The sequence below is a fragment of the Eleutherodactylus coqui genome, chromosome 1 (assembly GCF_035609145.1).
Source record: "Eleutherodactylus coqui strain aEleCoq1 chromosome 1, aEleCoq1.hap1, whole genome shotgun sequence".
NCBI classification, from domain to species: domain Eukaryota; kingdom Metazoa; phylum Chordata; class Amphibia; order Anura; family Eleutherodactylidae; genus Eleutherodactylus; species Eleutherodactylus coqui.
Genome location: NC_089837.1, coordinates 42,658,744 through 42,680,679, shown reverse-complemented (window position 1 = coordinate 42,680,679; position 21,936 = coordinate 42,658,744). Strand labels below are relative to the sequence as shown.

The following is a 21,936-nucleotide window of genomic DNA, read 5'->3' as shown; positions in this document are numbered from 1 at the left end:
TCCACAATACTTCTGCTCGATTCACAACCTGATTGGTTGTTTGGGTTGGCGATTCACAGTGATTGGTTGTTTGGGTTGAATCAAGCAGAAATGTTGTGGAATATAAATATATGCCACCCCTTATATATTGATCACATGATGGTGATGTCATCACAGGTCCTTTATCCACCACTTCTCCTTCTCACTGCTGAGCTCCTCCCCTTATATACTGATCACATGACGGTGACATCATCACTGGTCCTTCAGCCACCACTTCTACTCACTGCTGAGCTTCGCCCCCTTATATACTGATCACATGATGGTGACATCATCGCAAGTCCTTTAGCTGTTGCCATGGTCATTGTTGTTCTATCTGTTATTAGCCAGAGGCTTGTACCCAGAGCATATATATACACATATACAGCACACTGACATCAGAGCTCTGCGTGTGACTCCGGCCGGCAGGTAAGAGACGCCGGAGGGGTTGTTGCTTGTGATAAGGTCAGACATGTTCTCTCTGTATCCGTGTAGTCGGCCGCCTCTCGCACACTTTACGGAACGGCGCTCTCCATGTGGTTCTGTGTTGTGCGGCTTCTTTCAGTTCCATCATGTTGGTGTCGGCTTTAATCCAGCGTGTTGTTTGGCGGCCGGGTCTTCTTTTACCGCTCCAAGCATCATCCATGTTCCTAATGAATTCGCTCACGTTATGTGGCCGGAGTACAAGAGTCTGTATTTATCAGTAACATGCAGTGCTGCCATGGAATGCTGGGGGGCCAGTGTTGATGTGGTTCACCTGTGGGGTGCAGGACATCCCACTGGATCCAAATATGGTGGCATTATTAGGCTGTGAGCCTGCATGGAGCACTACAAGTACCATGTGGCCTGACACCCTGTATCTACTCGTCTGTGCAGGAAGAAGCACTAAGCAGCCGCCCCCACTTCACACGGGTTACTGGCTCCTCCATTTAGTAGTCTGGCTGTCTGCATGTTGGGGGTGTATATGCCTGCCCTCTTGTATCAGTTTATCAATAAGTATATAGCCACTCTCTATGATATTTTTTTTTTATTCAGAGAAAAAGTTAGTACATTATTTAACTGACATGCCACATGCCATGAAGAGGAGGAAAAAATGGTGAAAATAGTTAATTTTACCTATTTTGCCTTGTAAAAAACGGAATAGAAATGATCAAAATGTCACATGAAACAACAAATGATACAAATCAAAAGTACAGGTCATCCTGCCCATCCTTCCACAGCACCATTGACAAAAAAATGTTAGCGGTCTTTGAATGCAGCAATCTAAACATCTAATGCAACATCTACATTTTTTTTTTTTATTAAAAAGTTGCAAGAAAAAAAAAACCTATATAAATTTGGTAATGACATAATTGTATTGGCCTACAGAATAAATATAACAGTATTTATACCACACTGTTAAATATAAAAAAGAAACATGCCAAAATTGCAGATTTTGTTAATCTTGCCTCTAGAAAAAAATGGAAGAGAAAGCAATTAAAATGTTATATGTTCACAAAAGTGGGCTAAACGAAGACTTGAGTTCACAACTTATCTAAGCCCGTTTCTAGCTGCATATTGTCCTCCTTTGTATTAATTAGCTTGTATAATTTCATATCATTTGCAAATATTGATATTTTACTGTGCAGCCCCTCTATCGGGTCATTGATAAATATATTGAATATAATGGGGCCCATTACTGAACCCTGAAACCCTAATCCTTCTTAACCGCCTCTGCACTTCCTCCTGTGTTAGTCATGCAGTACTTAAAGGAGATGTCCCGCGCCGAAACGGGTTTTTTTTTTTTTTAACCCCCCCCCCGTTCGGCGCGAGACAACCCCGATGCAGGGGTTAAAAAAACCACCCGCACAGCGCTTACCTGAATCCCGGCGGTCCGGCGTCTTCATACTCACCTGCTGAAGATGGCCGCCGGGATCTTCTACCTTCGTGGACCGCAGCTCTTCTGTGCGGTCCACTGCCGATTCCAGCCTCCTGATTGGCTGGAATCGGCACGTGACGGGGCGGAGCTACACGGAGCCGCTCTCTGGCACGAGCGGCTCCATAGAAGACTGCTGAAGACCCGGACTGCGCAAGCGCGGCTAATTTGGCCATCGGAGGCCAAAAATTAGTCGGCTCCATGGAGACGAGGACGCCAGCAACGGAGCAGGTAAGTATAAAACTTTTTATAACTTCTGTATGGCTCATAATTAATGCACAATGTACATTACAAAGTGCATTATTATGGCCATGCAGAAGTGTATAGACCCACTTGCTGCCTCGGGACATCTCCTTTAATGGGGGGTTTGTTTTATCCCTCTGCATCTCGTATGGCATTTCTTTTTCATTCATGTATACACTTGAGAAAAAGCAATTGAATAGATTTGCCTTCCCCCTTATCTGCTTCTGTGGTTTCTCCTGCATTATTCATTAAAGGGCCAGTGCTCTCAGTGCAGATCCTTTTACTGTTTATATAATTAAAGAATAGTCTCGAGTTATTTTTGCTCTCTTTGGCGATCAGTCTCTCTGCCTCCTCCTTGGCAGTTTTGATCTTACATAATTTGTTTTTTTCCCTGTATGTTTTTAGCGCTTCTTCGCTGCCTTCTTATTTTAGTAATTTAAATACTTTCTTTTTTTCGCTTATTGCCCCCTTACAGTCTTTTCGAGCCACATTGGTTTCCTTCTACTTGTAGTTCATTTTTTCTTAAAGGGTATGAACTGCTCACATGAGGTAATTAGGATGTTTTTAAACTTCTCCCATTTGTCATCTGTGCTGTTATTTCGAGGACGTTGTCCCAATTAATGTTCCCAAGAGTAATTCTGAGCTGATCAAATTTTGCTTTACTGCAGGGTAGTTTCTTGTTGCTCCCTGGTAAGGCTTCTTATTTTTTAAACATTGAGTTTTATTGGCATTTCAGAATATACAACATGTTTAAGCAGAGAATCCAATGATTTTCATCATCGACTTTAAACATGACATATTACATCTTTATGGGGAGGGAAGATGAGGGAGGAGGGATGGAGGGGGGGAAAGGGGTAGGAGTATCAGGAAAGTTTGTAACCTTAAACTTGAACTTCAGAAGGTACCTCAAAACGCGTATATTTGCATTTCAGACAGCAATTCTAAGAGCACATAAAATAACATTTCCTTAATTTACTCTTAAGAATTACAAACAGAAAGGGCGATATGATTGATTGTCCAGTATACGCTAACATAGAGCCAATTTTATGTCCAGTGAGTAGTCCCCATGTGGTGAGCTGAGTCTATGGAGGGGTATGGTGGAGGGGCAGGAGGAGAAGCAACCCCGGGCTAGTCGAAGCTTGACGGCATTTTTGCCGTCTGGATCCACGCTGCCCAATCTTTCCTGAATTGGGGCAGAGTGTTTCTCTGGTGGGCAATCAGTTTTTCATAGACGCAATTTAGACTGACAACTTCTTGCATTTCTTCTATGGAGGGTATGTACTTAGATCTCCAGTTCCTCGCTAATAAAATACGCGCAGTATGGAATATGTGGTAAATAATTATTCTATGGCTTCTAGGTATGTTTTCTATGCCTATAAGGAGCAAGGCTAATTCTGGTTCTATGTTCCTCAAAGAGGGTAGTATGTGTTGTGAGATCTAGCTCCAGTAACCGTGTATCTGGGGGCACAACCAAAATATATGCAGCAGGGATCTGACTCTTCCGCATCCTCTCCAGCAAAGTGGAGAGATGTCTTTTCCCATCTGCGACAACCTTAGAGGAGTACAGTACCATCTAGTCAGGAGTCTTTAGTACTGTTTCCAGTGAGAGGCACACGAGGTGGATCTATGAGCCCATTTCAAGGCCTCACACCATGTCCCTGGGGGATATTTTAGGTTCAAGTCCTTTTCCCAGTTGAGGAAATTGACCGTTTTTTTGAAGGTTTGAATACCAGATAGGCTAATGTAGATAGTTTTTGAAAGTTTTTTCTGTGGTGTTGTATTTCCATTCAGAAGGTCGCTTAATGGGTTTGGTAATGTTGCATAGAAAGTCTTATGGGCTCCCAGAAAATTGAGTATTTGTAAGTACGTGTAGTATTCCAAAGGTGGTATTGCGTATCTTTCTTGTATCTGGGGAAAAGAAAGCATGGTATCCCCCTGATAGAACATCTATGAAGATCATAGATTTACATGTTGCCAGTTGGTTAGAGCAAGATCAGGGATCAAATAAGTGGGAGAGAGTTTTTTGCTGACAAAGTCGCCTCCTGGTTTGGCCTGGCGCCTATGGCACCCCACCCGTGCACAGTAGCTTTCACTGTTGGAGGGTGTTGCATGCCGCTTTGGCTCTGTACAGAGTTCACTAGGAGATATGCTCTCCAGTCAGTAATGCCCAATAGGGATGATTCCATAGAAGCCCACATTTTGTCTGTATCTGTTTTACACCAATGTCTGCTTTGGTCGATTTAAAAAGGCTCTATGGTAGTTACGAAGGTTGGGAAGACCCATACCTCCAAACTTTAAGGTCTATTTAAAATAGAGAATGCCACCCTGGGCCTAGCTTCCCCCCCCCAGACAAACCCGCTCATTTGTTGGTGAAGTGTCGAGAAAATAGGGTCCGGAATAGGCACAGAGAGAGTTCTAAGGAGATATAGTATGCGAGGGAGAATGAGCATTTTTTATAATATTATCCTGCTAGAGATGAGCGAGCACACTCGGCGGAGCTTGATGCTTGTTCGAGTATTAGGGTACTCAAGATGCTCGTTACTCGAGTTGAACACCACGCGGTACTCGAGTCAATTACATTTCCATCCCGCGCATGTTTAGCGCCATTTTCTAGCCAATAGACATGCGGGGAAGGCATTACCACTTCCTGCTGTGACGTGCCAGCCCTCCCCCCCCCCCCCCCCACAGTAGTGAGTGCTGGGCTGATCCGGTGACCGCCGGATACTTAAACTGGTCCCGCCCGCGACTCGCCTCAGACGCATGCTGGCAGAGGTTAGGGATAGTGCTGCTGCTGATATAGGAAAAGTGTTAGAGTAGGATCCTGTCATCAAGAACCCCAACGGTCCTTCTTAGCGCTGCTCCTCATAGTGTGCATTACTGTTGTGGCTGGCTGAGAGCAGTAGTGCACCAATTTTATTTTTTTTTAAGCATCTCGGGCTGTGCAGGCTATTTCAACTATAGCGTTCTCTGTCTGCAGTGCATAAGGCAGAGTGTAGGGACAGAGTTACTTATATAGGGAAAGTTATACAGTCCTGATCCTCCGTGCAAAAACCCCAATGCTCCTTCTTAGGGTTACATCTGACCGTGTGCTTTACAGTTGTGGCTGGCTGGGAGCAGTAGTGCATCAATTTTTGTTTTACGCATCTAGGCCTGTTCCCAGCCTTTCAGTAATAGCGTTCTCAGCCTGCAGTGCCGTACAACCAGCTTTCACCGTAAAGCTGCACTCAAACGTTTCCTAGCCTACTAGCAGACCGACCTCTGGCTTTCGCCGCTGAGCCTCCAACCGGGCATGGTCGTGAGTGACAATGGCCGTAACCTGGTGGCGGCTCTGCAGCTCGGCAGCCTCACACACATGCCATGCCTAGCCCACGTCTTCCATCTGGTGGTTCAGCTGTTTCTGAAAAACTACCCCCACTTGTCTGACCTGCTCGGCAAGTGCGCCGTGTCTGCGCACATTTCCGCAAGTCCACCACAGACACTGCCTCCCTGAGGACCCTGCAACGTCGGTTTTAGCTGACAGAGCACCGACTGCTGTGCGACTGTAAGGAGAATGTATGTGTTTATCAAAAAGAAGACAATCCCAGATCTTGTGCAGAATGCGGAGGCCCAAGTCAGGGTGTGGGCACAGGCCAAGCTCCTGGTCCAGGTGTATCGCAGCCGACTGCTGCGGGATTAGGAGAGAGGCAAGTTTCTGGGGTCCCCAGATTCATCTCACAATTAATGGCTCCACGCGGTAGACCTTTATTAGAAACTGAGCAGTGTGAGCAGGTCCTGTCATGGATGGCAGAAAGTGCATCCAGCAATCTATCGACCACCCAGTCTTCTACGCCGTCCACAGCTGCAACTCTGAATCCTCTGGCTGCTGCTCCTCCTTCCTCCCAGCCTCCTCACTCCATGAAAATGACACATTCTGAGGAGCAGGCAGACTCCCAGAAACTGTTCTCGGGCCCCTGCCGAGATTGGGCAGCAATGGTTCCTCTCCCACCGGAGGAGTTTGTCGTGACCGATGCCCAACCTTTGGAAAGTTCCCGGGGTCCGGGGGATGAGGCTGGGGACTTCCGGCAACTGTCTCAAGAGCTTTCAGTGGGTGAGGAGGACGATGACGATGAGACACAGTTGTCTATCAGTGAGGTAGTAGTAAGGGCAGTAAGTCCGAGGGAGGAGCGCACAGAGGATTCGGAGGAAGAGCAGCTGGACGATGAGGTGACTGACCCCACCTGGTTTGCTAAGCCTACTGAGGACAGGTCTTCAGAGGGGGAGGCAAGTGCAGCAGCAGGGCAGGTTGGAAGAGGCAGTGTGGTGGCCAGGGGTAGAGGCAGGGCCAGACCGAATAATCCACCAACTGTTTCCCAAAGCGCCCCCTTGCGCCATGCCACCCTGCAGAGGCCGAGGTGCTCAAAGGTGTGGCAGTTTTTCACTGAGAGTGCAGACGACCGACGAACTGTGGTGTGCAAGGTTTGTCGCGCCAAGATCAGCCGGGGAGCCACCACCACCAGCCTCACCACCACCAGCATGCGCAGACATATGATGGCCAAGCACCCCACAAGGTGGGACGAAGGCCGTTCACCGCCTCCGGTTTGCCCCACTGCCTCTCCCCCTGTGCCCCAACCTGCCACTGAGATCCAACCGCCCTCTCAGGACACAGGCACGACCGTCTCCCGGCCTGCACCCTCACCTCCGCTATCCTCGGCCCCGTCCAGCAATGTCTCTCAGCGCAGCGTCCAGCCGTCGCTAGCGCAACTGTTTGAACACAAGCGCAAGTACACTGCCACGCACCCGCACGCTCAAGCGTTAAACGTGCACATAGCCAAATTGATCAGCCTGGAGATGCTGCCGTATAGGGTTGTGGAAATGGAGGCTTTCAAAAACATGATGGCGGCGGCGGCCCCGCGCTACTCGGTTCCCAGTCGCCACTACTTTTCCCGATGTGCCGTCCCAGCCCTGCACGACCACGTCTCCCGCAACATTGTACGCGCCCTCACCAACGCGGTTACTGCCAAGGTCCACTTAACAACGGACACGTGGACAAGCACAAGCGGGCAGGGCCACTATATCTCCCTGACGGCACATTGGGTGAATTTAATGGAGGCTGGGACCGAGTCAGAGCCTGGGACCGCTCACGTCCTACCCACCCCCAGAATTGCGGGCCCCAGCTCGGTGCTGGTATCTGCGGCGGTGTATGCTTCCTCCACTAAACCACCCTCCTCCTCCTCCTCCGCAACCTCTGTCTCGCAATCAAGATGTGTCAGCAGCAGCACATCGCCAGCAGTCGGTGTCGCGCGGCGTGGCAGCACAGCGGTGGGCAAGCATCAGCAGGTCGTGCTGAAACTACTCAGCTTAGGAGAGAAGAGGCACATGGCCCACGAACTGCTGCAGGGTCTGACAGAGCAGACCGACCGCTGGCTTGCGCCGCTGAGCCTCCAACCGGGCATGGTCGTGTGTGACAATGGCCGTAACCTGGTGGCAGCTCTGCAGCTCCACGCACGTGCCATGCCTGGCCCACGTCTTTAATTTGGTGGTTCAGCGGTTTCTGAAAAGCTACGCACGCTTGTCATACCTGGTCGGAAAGGTGCGCCGGGTCAGCGCACATTTCCGCAAGTCCAACACGGACGCTGCCACCCTGCGGATCCTGCAACATCGGTTTAATCTGCCAGTGCACCGACTGCTGTGCGACGTGCCCACACGGTGGAACTCTATGCTCCACATGTTGGCCAGGCTCTATGAGCAGCGTAGAGCTATAGTGGAATACCAACTCCAAAATGGGCGGCGTAGTGGGAGTCAGCCTCCTCAATTCTTTACAGAAGAGTGGGCCTGGTAGGCAGACATCTGCCAGGTCCTTGGAAACTTTGAGGAGTCTACCCAGATGGTGAGCGGAAATGCTGCAATCATTAGCGTCACCATTCCTCTGCTATGCCTCTTGAGAAGTTCCCTGCAAAGCATAAAGGCAGGTGCTTAGGCTCGGAAATGGAGGCGGGGGAAGACAGTATGTCGCTGGATAGTCAGAGCACCCTCATGTCTATATCTCAGCGCGTTGAGGAGGTGGAGGGGGAGGAGCCTGAGGAGGAGCAGGAGAAAGAGACAGCCGGGCCTACTGCTGAGGGTACCCATGCTGCTTGCCTTTCATCCTTTCAGTGTGTATGGCCTGAGAAGGAGGAGGATCCTGAAAGTGATCTTCCTAGTGAGAACAGCCATGTGTTGCGTACAGGTACCCTGGCACACATGGCTCACTTCATGTTAGGATGCCTTTCTTGTGACCCTCGCGTTACACGCATTCTGGCCACTACGGATTACTGGGTGTACACACTGCTCAACCCACGGTATAAGGAGAACCTTTCCACTCTCATACCCGAAGAGGAAAGGGGTTCGAGAGTGATGCTATACCACAGGACCCTGGTGGACAAACTGATGGTAAAATTCCCATCCGACAGCGCTAGTGGCAGAAGGCGCAGTTCCGAGGGCCAGGTAGCAGGGGAGGAGCAGAGATCAGGCAGTATGTACAGCGCTGGCAGGGGAACACTCTCCAAGGCCTTTGCCAGCTTTATGGCTCCCCAGCAAGACTGTGTCACTGCTCCCCAGTCAAGGCTGAGTCGGCGGGAGCACTGTAAAAGGATGGTGAGGGAGTACGTAGCCGATCGCACGACCGTCCTCCGTGACGCCTCTGCTCCGTACAACTACTGGGTGTCGAAGCTGGACACGTGGCCTGAACTCGCGCTGTATGCCCTGGAGGTGCTTGCTTACCCTGCGGCTAGCGTCTTGTCAGAGAGGGTGTTTAGTGCGGCTGGGGGAATCATCACGGATAAGCGTACCCGCCTGTCAACTGACAGTGCCGACAGGCTTACACTCCTAAAGATGAACAAAGCCTGGATTTCCCAAGACTTCTCTTCTCCACCAGTGGACAGCAGCGGTACCCAAACAATACGTAGGCTGCACCCCGGATGGAAGCATCGTTCTCTATCACCATAAAAAACGGGGACCTTTTAGCTTCATCAATCTGTGTATTATATTCATCCTCCTCCTCCTGCTCCTCCTCCTGAAACCTCACGTAATCACGCCGAACGGGCAATTTTTCTTAGGCCCACAAGGCTCAGTCATATAACTTTTGTAAACAATGTTTATACGTTTCAATTCTCATTAAAGCGTTGAAACTTGCACCTGAACCAATTTTTATTTTAACTGGGCTGCCTCCAGGCTTAGTTACAAATTAAGCCACAGTAACCAAAGCGATTAATGGGTTTCACCTGCCCTCTTGGTTGGGCATGGGCAATTTTTCTGAGGTACATTAGTACTGTTGGTACACCAATTTTTTTGGGCCCTCGCCTACAGTGTAATCCTAGTAATTTTTATGGGCTTCGCCTGCACTCATGGTACAGCAAGGTGTGTGGGGTTGGCCTACACTTTTGCTGCATAAACGTAACTGGGGCCTTGTCTATACTGCAACTACTGAAATGTGAAAGAGACTGTTATCTCTCTAAACTGCTGCAACGGGAATGTTACTGTGGCCTGTCTTGACTGCTACTACTACTGAAATGGAACTAATACTGTGCTCCCCCTATACTGCTGCTAGTGATATGTTACTGGGGCCTGTCTAGACAGCAACTACTAATGAAATGGAACTAATACTGTGCTCCCCCTATACTGCTGCTTCAGAATTGTTACTGGGGCCTGCCTTGTCTGCAACTATTACTGAAATGGAACTAATACTGTGCTCTCCCTATACTGCTGCTTCGGAATTGTTACTGGGGCCTGCCTTGACTGCTACTATTACTAAAATGGAACTAAGACTGTGCTCCCCCTATACTGCTGCTAGTGATATGTTACTGGGGCCTGTCTAGACTGCTACTACTACTGAAATGGAACTAATACTGTGCTCCCCCTAAATTGCTGCTAGTGATATGTTACTGGGGCCTGTCCAGACTGCTACTACTACTGAAATGGAACTAATACTGTGCTCCCCCTATACTGCTGCTAGTGATATGTTACTGGGGCCTATCTAGACTGCAACTACTACTGAAATGGAACTAATACTGTGCTCCCCCTATATTGCTGCTTTGGAATTGTTACTGGGGCCTGTCTTGACTGCTACTATTACTGAAATGGGCGGTTGGGCAGCATGTTACCCAGGAGAAGTGGCAGCGGAGTGTCATGCAGGCAGTGATTGTGCTTTGTTGGAGGTAGTGTGGTGCTTAGCTAAGGTATGCCTTGCTAATGAGGGTTTTTCAGAAGTAAAAGTTGTTGGGGGAAGGGGCACTCTTGCCGCTATTGTTCTTCATACCCTGCCTGTCTTAAGGGAGCGGGATACAGCTCAAACAATAGTATCAGCTGTATCCTGCTGTGAATTTCTGATAACTGATCGCTGATCTTTGTGTCTTAATCAACCTTTAGACTTAAATTTTGGTCTTCCCACATCTTTTTACACAGCAAGTAACAAAAGAATGCCATCATTGATGATCAAAGGCAGCAGTTTCGGTATCATCCCATGAATGGTCAACAGTATGCTAGTCCTTTAAAATGATGTTGTCAGGTGATCTTTTTCCTTACCCGCTGATGCTTCCCAGTTTTTGGATTCCATGAGATATCGATTTGTGCCATTCTTGTCTCAGAGAGGTGTACAATATGTCCAGCAAAAGAAGAGTCAGCCTTTGGTGACTTGAGAATAGGGCGGCCGCATACCAAAACAGTGGTAGACTTCTTCAAAAGTAACGTGAACATGGTCAGTGACTTTAAACAGGCAATGAAGCTGTTGGAAAAGATCAAGTTACCAGTTAATACATGTGGTTGCTTTCTATGTTTCAGATGTATATAGCACAGTTGGGATCAAGACTGCATGTAGAAGTTGTATCTTTGTTCATAATGGGAGTTTAGCAGTAGCCTATATAGGATGTAGACACTGGACATGATTTCCGGTATCCTCCATTGATGGTTGTACAGCCTAAGTAAACAAACAGTTTATCCTCTAGAAGCTGCTGTTGTTGGTTGACCATGATTGAGGCATATGTGGTGTATCCAAATCACATAATCTGTGTCTTCTCACAGTTAATCTGTAAACCAACCATCACTGCTTCTCTTTCAAGAGCTGATACTGTTTGTTTGAGTTTGGGGAATGATGGTGCGAAGAGTGCTAGAACATTAGTAAAGTTCAAGTCAGTAAACTATTGTAGTGGATAACCTCCCACAGCCACCATTATATTTGTCTCAATTGCTCGCTTCATGACGTGGTTGAGCACTAGGTTAAAAGGGAATTGCGACAAGCTATAGCCTTGTTGTTCACCTGAGTTCATGTTGAAAAAAAAGCATATTTCCTGTATTGTTTTGAATGTAGCAATTAGAACTGAAGCACAGTACATGAAAAATGTTAAAGGGGTTGTCCCGCGGCAGCAAGTGGGTCTATACACTTCTGTATGGCCATATTAATGCACTTTGTAATGTACATTGTGCATTAATTATGAGCCATACAGAAGTTATAAGAAGTTTTTCACTTACCTGCTCCGTTGCTAGCGTCCTCGTTTCCATGGAGGCCGTCTAATTTTCGGCGTCTAATGGCCAAATTAGACGCGCTTGCGCAGTCCGGGTCTTCTTCTTTCCTCAATGGGGCCGCTCGTGCTGGATGCCGGCTCCGTGTAGCCCCGCCCCGTCACGTGCCGATTCCAGCCAATCAGTAGGCTGGAATCGGCAATGGACCGCACAGAAGCCCTGCGGTCCACCGAGGGAGAAGATCCCGGCGGCCATCTTCAGCAGGTAAGTAAGAAGTCACCGGAGCGCGGGGATTCAGGTAAGCACTCTCCGGTGTTCTCTTTTAACCCCTGCATCGGGGTTGTCTCGCGCCGAACGGGGGGGGGGGGGGGGGGGGAGGGTTTGAAAAAAAAAAAAAACTGTTTCGGCGCAGGACAACCCCTTTAATGAACTGATCAAGTATGCCATAAGATTTGATGATATGCATAGGGTATCTTGGTGGAGGCTGTCGAATGCGTTCTTAAAATCAATAAAACCTACACACAACTTCTGCTAGAACTCAAGGCTCTGTTTAATTATGGTTTGAAGTGTGAATATCTGTTTGATACGTGATAAACCTTTTCATAAATCTGCTTGCTCTTTATATAATTGCTCATCAGCTGCTCTTGCAGGGCGTTGCAACAGGAATCATAGAATGGTAGAGTTGGAAGGGACCTCAAGGGTCATCTGGTCCAACCCCCTGCTCAATGCAGGATCAGTAAATCATCCCAGACATTACAGAATACCTTGCCTGGGACAATTAGAAGTGTGATACCACACCAGTTGTTTCAGCTTGAAAGATCACCCTTCTTTGAAAAGTTTATAATAACCTCTCTTGCCCAATCTCTTGGGACTTGGTCACTTGTCCAGCATGCATTGAAGAAGGAGGTGAGGGCATTAATCAAGGTTAGATTGGCAAGCTTCAGTAGTTCTGAGCTGATCTCATTAGCACCAGCAGCCTTGACATTTTTGACAGTCTCAATCTTAATGCTGGTGATCATTCCAATGTTGGCCAGAAGCTCCACAGCTTGAACTAGGGCTTCTTCTGATAGTGGAGTCACAGGTGTAGAAAGATTCAAAAGTTCTTTAAAGTGTTTGACCCAACAAAGATCTTGGTCTGCTTGTGTGATGTGACTAGCCATCTTTGTACTTAACTGGTACTCCTTGTCCAGTGCTCGTGGGTAGTGCCCATGGGGGGTCACAGATTTTCCTATATAGGCTATATCCTGTATCATTCTGAAGCACAGCTTCTTGTGCTTCCTTTTTGTTTCAGTGGCAACTGCGCTTGACTTGGCAATCAAGGAAACGATACTTCTCTTTTGTGGCATGTCATTAGTCATTTGACATAGCATGGTCTCGCATCAGTTTACTTGCTGTCATTCATGCTGTCATTCATCTATCAATCTCCATGACGGCTCATGAATCCATCACTCTTTGAAGGTTCCTCCTTGTTGTCCGATGATACTCACGGCAATGTACCCACTGATGATACGAAACCTATTCAATTTGGTGTTTATATCTTCAGTTCCCCCCCCTCCCCCCCTCCCTTTAGCAAGGCAGTTCTGAACTTCAACATTTTATTGGATATCCTTATGTTGAAAAAAAATAATTTCCTATGCCAGGATTGTTTGCAGTGCGGAAACTGATTAGTCAATAACTGTTATCACTCATTGCTTTAGCCAATCCACAAAGGCCAATGATTTGTTTAAATCCATGACAAGTTGGACTAATCTGTGCAATAAATCCCCTGTAAGTATGACCAAGTCATGCCGGGGAACCTCACTGAAAACCGTTTGTAATTGATCATAAAAAGCGACTTTATCTATATCATCAGGATTTTTAGTTTCATCGGATTTAATTAGTGGTACAGGTACATAACATTCTTACGTCCCCACACAGGGCGCTAAATATAATTATTGCTTTAACGTACACTAGATTTCAATATAGCATCTAACTCCTAGTATGGAGCACTGAGAAGGAGTAACAAAGGGTATAGAACAGGAGGTCGTCGAGGATCTACATCTGGTCCCTAGTGTAGAATAGTAAAGAACCAAAACTGGTTTCCAATGGGGAAGTTTAGGTAGTTGAGATAAAGTGATGCAGTCCTGGGACTTCAAGGTAGTCAATCCAGGGTTGCCACGTACCTAGGAAATTTGTTAAGGTATCCATCCTAATTGCGTGGATCCTTTCGTATAGCACAATTGTAGATACTCTATTGATCACCTCAGAAAAAGAGAGGTTCTGGGATTTCCATCTAGAGGTGATGTCCATCCTTGTGGCCATACAAATATACTGTATGAGGTTATGGGCTCTGAATCTAACTCAACGAGAGTGATCCCCGAGGAGTGAGGCCGTGGGTGTTTTAGGTATCGGACCCACAAACAGCTGCCTTAGCAATTTATGAATTTGTGTTTCTCTACCTCCGGACAAGACCACCAAGTGTGATCATCTGCATTTTTAGTTGGAGAATAGGTTTGAAGGATTGTGGTCTTCACATGATGAGACTCAAACCGTCCCATGATTACTCTATCCGAAAATGGCTTCCAGCTGATGAGAACAGCTGTGGTTTGAGCTGAGAGTATGAGCCCCACATCATGCAGTCTTTTTATCACTAATGATCTGCCCTTCTCCTGTCCACCTCATTTCACCAAAGCCCAGGATGTCAAACTTTTACCGGTCGAATTCATATACTAACTAGGCTAATCAACTGCTTTGTAATATTGTTCAGGATGGTTCAAAATATATAGGGAGATGAAAAACGTATACCAGCTGTATATATATAATTTTATACAGGAGATACCCAGGTTATACCAGCATGCTCCATATCACTTTACACGGCAGTATTCTGGTCACTATTCTGCGTCAGTATTTGGAAGCCAGAACCGGAAGTGGAACCTTCAGAAAGATAGTATAATAGATAGATTTGCCCCTCCCCCATGATTTACACCTGCTGCTGGTTTGGGCTTACAAATACTGATGCTAAATACTAACCATCATACTGCCATATGAAAGTGCCCTAACAGAGGAACCGGCCCGTACACTTAGGGATCTGAGGCTTAGAGCTCTGGTGGGGCGTCTTTGTTAGGGTGCATTCACATGGCCGAACGCAACATGGGTCCGAAATAACTTAGACTGATATTGCACTGGTGAATTTGCGATGTTTACTGCAAGTGAATTGCGATTTGCAAAAAAAGTCACAACTCATCACTGAACATGTGATTTTCATGCACACTTTTCACATGGAAAAACTAAAAATCACATGGCACTCGGATAAGACTCAATGGGCGAGATTTCTGCGGACTCACAGAAAAATAGAACATGCTACAAATTTTCTACTTTGTAGCATACCTGTGAAAAAAAACATTATTTTATGGTTTTTAGGTAAGTTGGAGGTTTGTATTGTCAGTGTGGGGGCTCACAAGACAATGAAGACCTTTGATGTGTATCATGAACTTGTGTACTTTGTCCAAAATCTCACTAATATCTCCCACTTATGTCTGCAGGAAGCAGTTTGGCTTTAGAATGCTGGAGGATCTTGGGGTGTCAGTACTTTGTGGGGTACATAAGGTGTGGCACGGCCCATCTGAGGTAATAGTATGGGGGTCACTAATAGGCGGTAAGCCTGCATGGTGCCCTACATGTAACTGTGTGACCGACACCCTGCAGAGGCCTCATCTATGTACAAGTATAACACTAAGCCGCCTCCTCCTATGACCAGTCATTGTGTGAGGGGCCGCTCCTCTGTAAGCCCCTTTGCCATATGACATACTGCATATTGCAGGCATTTATGTCTGTCCTTCACCCTCTTCACAGATCACAGGAGCTCAGTCCCTCCCGTCACATCACCGGCATCACAGAGCCTTCATCTGCCACTTCTCACTGCTGAGCTCCCCCCTTATATACTGATCACATGATAGTGACATCATCACAGGTTCTTCAGCCACCACTTCTACTCACTGCTGAGCCCTTCCCCTTATATACTGATCACATGACTATGACTGTGACATCATCACGGGTCCTTCAGCTATTGCAGTGTAGCAGGTCTTGGTCTGTGCTGTTCCCCCGATTATCATCGAGAGGATAAATATATATATACATATATACAGCACACTGATATCAGAGCTCTGCATGTGACTCCGGCCGGCGGGTAAGAGACGCCGGACGGGTTGTTGCTTGTGGTGAGGCCAGACATGTTCTATCTGTATCTGTGTAGTCGGCCGCCTCTCGGACACTTTACGGATCGGCGCTCTCCATGCGGTTCTGTGTTGTGCAGCTTCTTTCAGTTCCATCATTTGCATGTTTTTTTTCCAAACTTCTCTTTATTGATTTTGCATATTTTTCAATAAAAATAGGTACAAAGACATTTATATCACACTCGTCGTTTTACATAGCATAAACCATGTGTACGAACTTATGAATTCTAAATCAGCTGTTTGTATTAAACAACAACAAGAAGAAACCTCAGATCCCCGGTCTTTAACCCTTTACACACCATGGTCAGTGTGATCACGGCATGTAAAAGGCTGAGAGAGGGTGTGGGTTGCTATGGCACCTGAAAGGCACCCATGTTTGCCAGCTATGGTGGCCTATGTCGCTCAGGCTCTGGTTGATGTGCATAGGCTTTCTAATGCACTACTTTACTCATATATAGTAGTATATTAGAAGAGTGATAAAAAATGCTGATAATCCAGCCCCCAAGTGGGACGAAAATAGTTAAAAAACAAAGTTAAAAGATAAAAAAATGCAAACACCAAACCCCCACCTTTCCCCCTCTACTTAATAAAAATTCCTATTTCTGGTATTGCTGCATTCATAGTTACCCAGAGAAAAAAGTTAGTACATTATTTAACCGACACCGCGCACGCCAGGAAAAAGAATACAAAACACATGGCGATTATAGACAATTTTGCCTCTCGCTTTCCAAAAAACAGAATAGAAATGATCAAAACATCACATGTATCAACAATGGTACTAATAAAAAGTACAACTCATTCCACAAAAAAAACCTTTCACACACAGTTGGCAAAAAAAGATTAGGGGTCTTTGAAACAGTGATAAATAAAAAAATAAATTAATGGTGAGAAAGTTGCAAGGCAAAAATACTATATAAATTTGTAATGACATCATCGTACCGAACTGCAGAATTAATTTAACATAATATTTATACTGCACTGTGAATGCCATTAAAAATTTTAAAAAATCATGCCAGAATTGCAGGTTTTGTTAATCTTGCCTCTAGAAAATATGGAATAAAAAGTGATCAAAATGTTATCTGTTCCTAAAAGACTGGAGTTCACCCCACAAAAAACAAGCCCTTATAGAACTCAATGGAAAAGGAAAATAAAAATTAGAGATGAGCGAACCTACTCGTTTCGAGTAATTGATCGATCGATCGAGCACCGCGATTTTCGAGTACTTCTGTACTCTGGTGAAAAGATTCGGGGGGGGGGGGGCACCGGGGGGCGGGGGGAGGCGTGGCGGAGCGGGGGTAGCAGTGGGGAACAGGGGGGAGCCCTCTCTCTCTCCCTCTCCCCCCCCCCCCCCCACTCCCCGCTGCAACCCCCCACTCACCCACGGCGCCCCCCGAATCTTTTCACCCGATTACGGAAGCACTCGAAAATCGCGTGAAAAAGGGGCGTGGCCGAGTAGGCTCGCTCATCTCTAATAAAAATGTTTCGGCTCTTGGATAGCGGCAACACAAACTATATATAGTTATTTTTTTGTATACAAATATAGCTAAACATAAAAAACTGTATAAATTTGGCATCACTGGACTCGGGCTGACCCGAAGATGAATGAAATTACATTATTTATTTTGCACACTAAAGGCCCTAAAAAACATAATTTATTGTATAACTTTTAATAAGTACCCAGAAATGATGCAATTAAAAAATACAACTTGTCCCACAAGAAACAAGCCCTCATATGGATATGTCAATGGAAAAATTAAAATATTATGGCTTCTGTAATGAGTTGATGAAAAAATCTGAAAAATTACTTGGTCATTTAGGTGCAAAGAGTCTTTGTCTCTAAGGGGTTAACTGTTAGTATCAGTTGTTAAAGATCCTCCTGACTTTCTGCCACAAGGTTGTATCATCTGCAGATCTGAGATTATTGATGTTTCTTCCACTGATCTTGACTCTGATGTTGGCTTAGTGTAAATTACATTGGCTCTAGATTGCCTCTGCATACAGGTTGAACAATGTAGCCTCGGCGTACGCCTTTCCTGATTTTGAACCATTTCGTGTTCCCATTGGAGGTCCTGACTGCAACCTCTTGGTTCGCAGCCAATGACTGTATGAGTTGCCCAGATGTCCCGGGATTCCCAGCTTCTCATGCACAATGAAAGCAAAGGCTTTGCTGTAATGGATAAAGCATATCTACACCATGATCCATTAGAGATTTACAATTTGGTCTCTTATCCCTCCTTCTTGGTGAAACCCAGCTTGTCTGTCAGGGAGTTTCCATCCCACTGTCACTGTCATGCATTCTTGTATAATCTTCAGTAGGATTTTGCTTGCATGAGATATCAGGGCTATTATTTTGGGCACGAAAACTGTTGTTAGCATCTGGACTGGCAGGGGATTGGGGAGGTCAGCAGGTATGCAATCGATTCCAGGGGCGTTATGAATTTGTGGCTGATTCATGACCCACTCCACTTTATCCTCCTGGATATCAGGTTCTAATTCTGTTAGGGTGGTTTTAGATCTACGTCAGAACCTCCGGTCTGTGATCCCATCATGGATGTGGCTGAAAATGCCAGAAGAAAAAGTCGGGCAGCTCGGCAGGGAGTGGGTGGACCACATTATAGTCAATAGGGTTCACCCGACGCTGTTCAGTTCCCAACAAACAGTGCAGTTTAGATGATTCTAGCGAACGGAGTCGCCAACAATAGTACAATCTGTGCTGTGGATCTGGGTAATGGTTACACTATAAGTGAGTGAGCATGGTGAATCAGAGGGTGGATAAAAGGAAACTAGGATGTGGCGCACATGTTCAATAGCATGGAATGAATCTCACAATTAAGGCGTGGCCTGACTTCTCTTTTATTTAAACCTGCATATAATGAATTTTGGGCAAAACCCCTTCATCAGATAAAGCTGGGCTCTGCACTGTTATAGCTGTACTCCATGCTTACCTGTATCCAGAGGAGAGAATCCTGTTACTTCTCTTTTCAGTTAAGCTTTCATTGCAGCTACAGTCCAGCTTTATCTGATGATAAGTTTGTCTACTTTGTGATTTGAAGATAAAAATATATAATTCAATTCATTTTAATCCTAACAGATAATCCCAGTGAGAAATCTGAGAGAAAATCCATGTTATCACCTAATTATACAGTAGAAGAAATTATACAGCATTCTTCGGAAGAAAAGCTTACTACCGTTCATGTACAGCCAGGAAATCACAGTTTACATAAGAAGCCATACTCCTATTCAGAATATGGGAATTGTTTGACAGATAAAGCAAATTGTATTATACATGAGAGAAGTCACACAGAGAAGAAGCAATTTCCATGTTCAGAACTCAAAAATCATCTAACAATTCATTTAGAAGAGCAAACAGCATTTTTAAATTCAAAATGTGAGAAAAATTTTACAAGTAAATCAAATATTAAATGCAAAAAAAGTCACACAAGAGAGAAGCCATTTTCATGCTCAGAATGTGGGAAATGTTTTCAGTACAAATCAGACTTTCTTAATCATGAGAGAAATCACACAGGAGAAAAACCATTTTCATGTTCACAATGTGGAAAATGCTTTACATACCAATCAAATCTTATTACACATCAAAGAATCCATACAGGAGAGAAGTGTTATTCATGTTCAGAATGTGGTAAATGGTTTACATCAAAATCAAATATTGCCTCACATCAGAAAATGCACACAGGAGAAAAGCCGTACACATGTTCAGAATGTGGGAAAGGTTGTACATGGAAATCCGATCTTGGTAAACATCAGAGGATTCATGCAGAGGAGAAGCCGTATTCGTGTTCAGAATGTTGGAAGAGTTTTACAAATAAGTCCGATCTTGTTAAAAATCAGAGGATTCATGCAGAGTAGAAGTCGTATTCGTGTTCAGAATGTTGAAAGAGTTTTAGAAATAAGTCCGATCTTGTTAAGCATCAGAGGACTCACACAGGAGAAAAGCCATATTCATGTTCAGAATGTGTGAAGGGGTTTACAGCTAAGTCATATCTTGTTAAACATCAGAGGATTCACACAGGGGAGAAGCGGTATTCATGTTCAGAATGTGGGAAGAGTTTTACAATTAAGTCACATCTTGTTAAACATCAGAGAACTCACACAGGTGAGAAGCCGTATTCATGTTCAGAATGTGGAAAGAGTTTTAAAGATAAATCATATCTTGTTCAACATCAGAGGATTCACACAGGGGAGAAGCCATATTCATGTTCAGAATGTGGGAAGAATTTTACAGTTAAGTCAAATCTTGTTAAACATCAGAGAATTCACACAAGATAGAATGTGGGAAATGTTTTGCCACTAATGAAAAATGTAGGGAGCATCAGAAAAATCACTTAGGGAAGAAGCTATTTTGATCTTTGTTATGTATAAACTGTTTTACGAGGAAATTTTGAAAGCTCATCAGAACTCACGTAGAGAAAAACAATATTTTTGTCTGGTGTGTGAGAAATGTATTGAAAAGTTTTTTTTTCAGTTTTTTGAGCAGAACGTAAGACAAATTCAGTTTTTTGAGTGCTTAATTTTTACAGCATTTACTGAGCAGCAAACATAATATAAACTTCATTCTGCAAGTCAGTCCAATTACAGCAATACCAAAAAGTACTGTGAAGAAGAAAAATAATCTCTAATTAAAAAAAATTTGGTCTCTTTTGCCAAATTTGAAGCACTCTTTTTATTTTTCCATTGTTGTGCGCTTCTTTGTTGTGCGGTGAGCTACAGTATTCAGTGGTATAATATTTGGATGCTTGCAACTTTTTGTTCCATTTTTTGACTTTGCATATTATTTACAAAGATCACAGTGCAGGATAAGGGCTCATGTCCACGGGCAAAATATGATTTAGGATCCGCAGCGGATCTCCCGCGCGCGGATCCGCACCCCATAGGGATGCATTGACCACCCGCGGGTAGATAAATACCCGCGGATCGTCAATAAAAGGGATTTAAAAAAAAATGGAGCATGGAAAAATCCGGACCATGCTCCATTTTCGTGCGGGTCTCCCGCGGGGACGGCTCCCGCGGGCTTCTATTGAAGCCTATGGAAGCCGTCCGGATCCGCGGGAGACCTAAAATAGGAATTTAAAGTATTTACCATCCGGCGCGGGCGGGGAAGGTCAGCTGTTCCTCACGGCCGCATCTTCCTTGCTTCGGCTCGGCGGATGTGCCCGGCGCATGCGCGCGGCACGTCGGCGACGTGCCGGCGACGTGCCGCCGGCGTCAGGAATTCATCCGCCGGCCGAAAATGAAGATCCGGCCGTGAGGAACAGCTGATCTTCTCCGCCCGCGCCGGATGGTAAATACTTTTAAATTCTTATTTTCGGCGCTCATGTCCGCGGGGCAGGAGGGACCCGCTGCAGATTCTACATGTAGAATCTGCAGCGGATCTGATTTTCCCCGTGGACATGTGGCCTAAATGTCTATTTTACTTGTTGATACTAGTATAGTATATATTTACAAATATATAGAAAAAGAAAATTTAAAAAATCAAAAATCACCCCTTTTCCATTTTATTTTAGAATATTGTGTCAACTTTAGCAGTGTGTCAAATATGATGGAAGCCGGGGCTTAGTGAAGGCTTCCATTTCTGCTGTATTAGCACTCGGGGTGTAATAGGATAGTGCTGATGGCACTATACACTGCAATACAGAAATATTACACTGCATAGCATAAATGATCAGGTGATCGCATTCTCACAATTAACAAAATAAAGAAAATTTTAAAAATCAAGAATCCGTCTTTTCCCGTTTATCATGTATAAAAATGATTTACAAAAGTGTAATTGCTACAGCCATGTCTTTAAAAGTTTGAACTATACCATTAAACATCAAAACGTTTGCACAATGCATTTTATTTTATTTCCCTCCACTTCAAAGTTTTTCGGTACACTACATGATAGATGTACGAGGGCTTTTTACTGCAGAGAAAAAAATAATTTTTAGGGGATTATTTAATCTAAGTCAACGGAGAAAATAAAAGTTTATGGCCCTGGAATAGCAGTGATAAAAAAAACTACTGCAGCATAGGGAAAGGGTTAAAACAAGCTGAAGATAGGTCATAAATAGTATTTTTGCCTGG

At 45.1% G+C, this 21,936-nt stretch overlaps 2 protein-coding genes across 2 annotated transcripts in view; both read left to right on the top strand.

The window, feature by feature from the left end:
• The first annotated feature begins 258 nt into the window (after window positions 1-258).
• The window catches only part of LOC136607827 (zinc finger protein 271-like), a 78,529-nt gene continuing 56,851 nt past the window's right edge, over window positions 259-21,936 (top strand). The window contains exon 1 of the mRNA XM_066589066.1: window positions 259-444. The gene's annotated coding sequence lies outside the window, so the exon portion shown is untranslated. The remainder of the gene's footprint in view (window positions 445-21,936) is intronic.
• Window positions 18,908-20,664, top strand: LOC136608420 (gastrula zinc finger protein XlCGF57.1-like). The gene has a single exon (XM_066589107.1). The coding sequence runs from the start codon at window positions 18,979-18,981 to the stop codon at window positions 19,720-19,722; it is 744 nt and encodes a 247-aa protein (XP_066445204.1). The 5' UTR covers window positions 18,908-18,978; the 3' UTR covers window positions 19,723-20,664.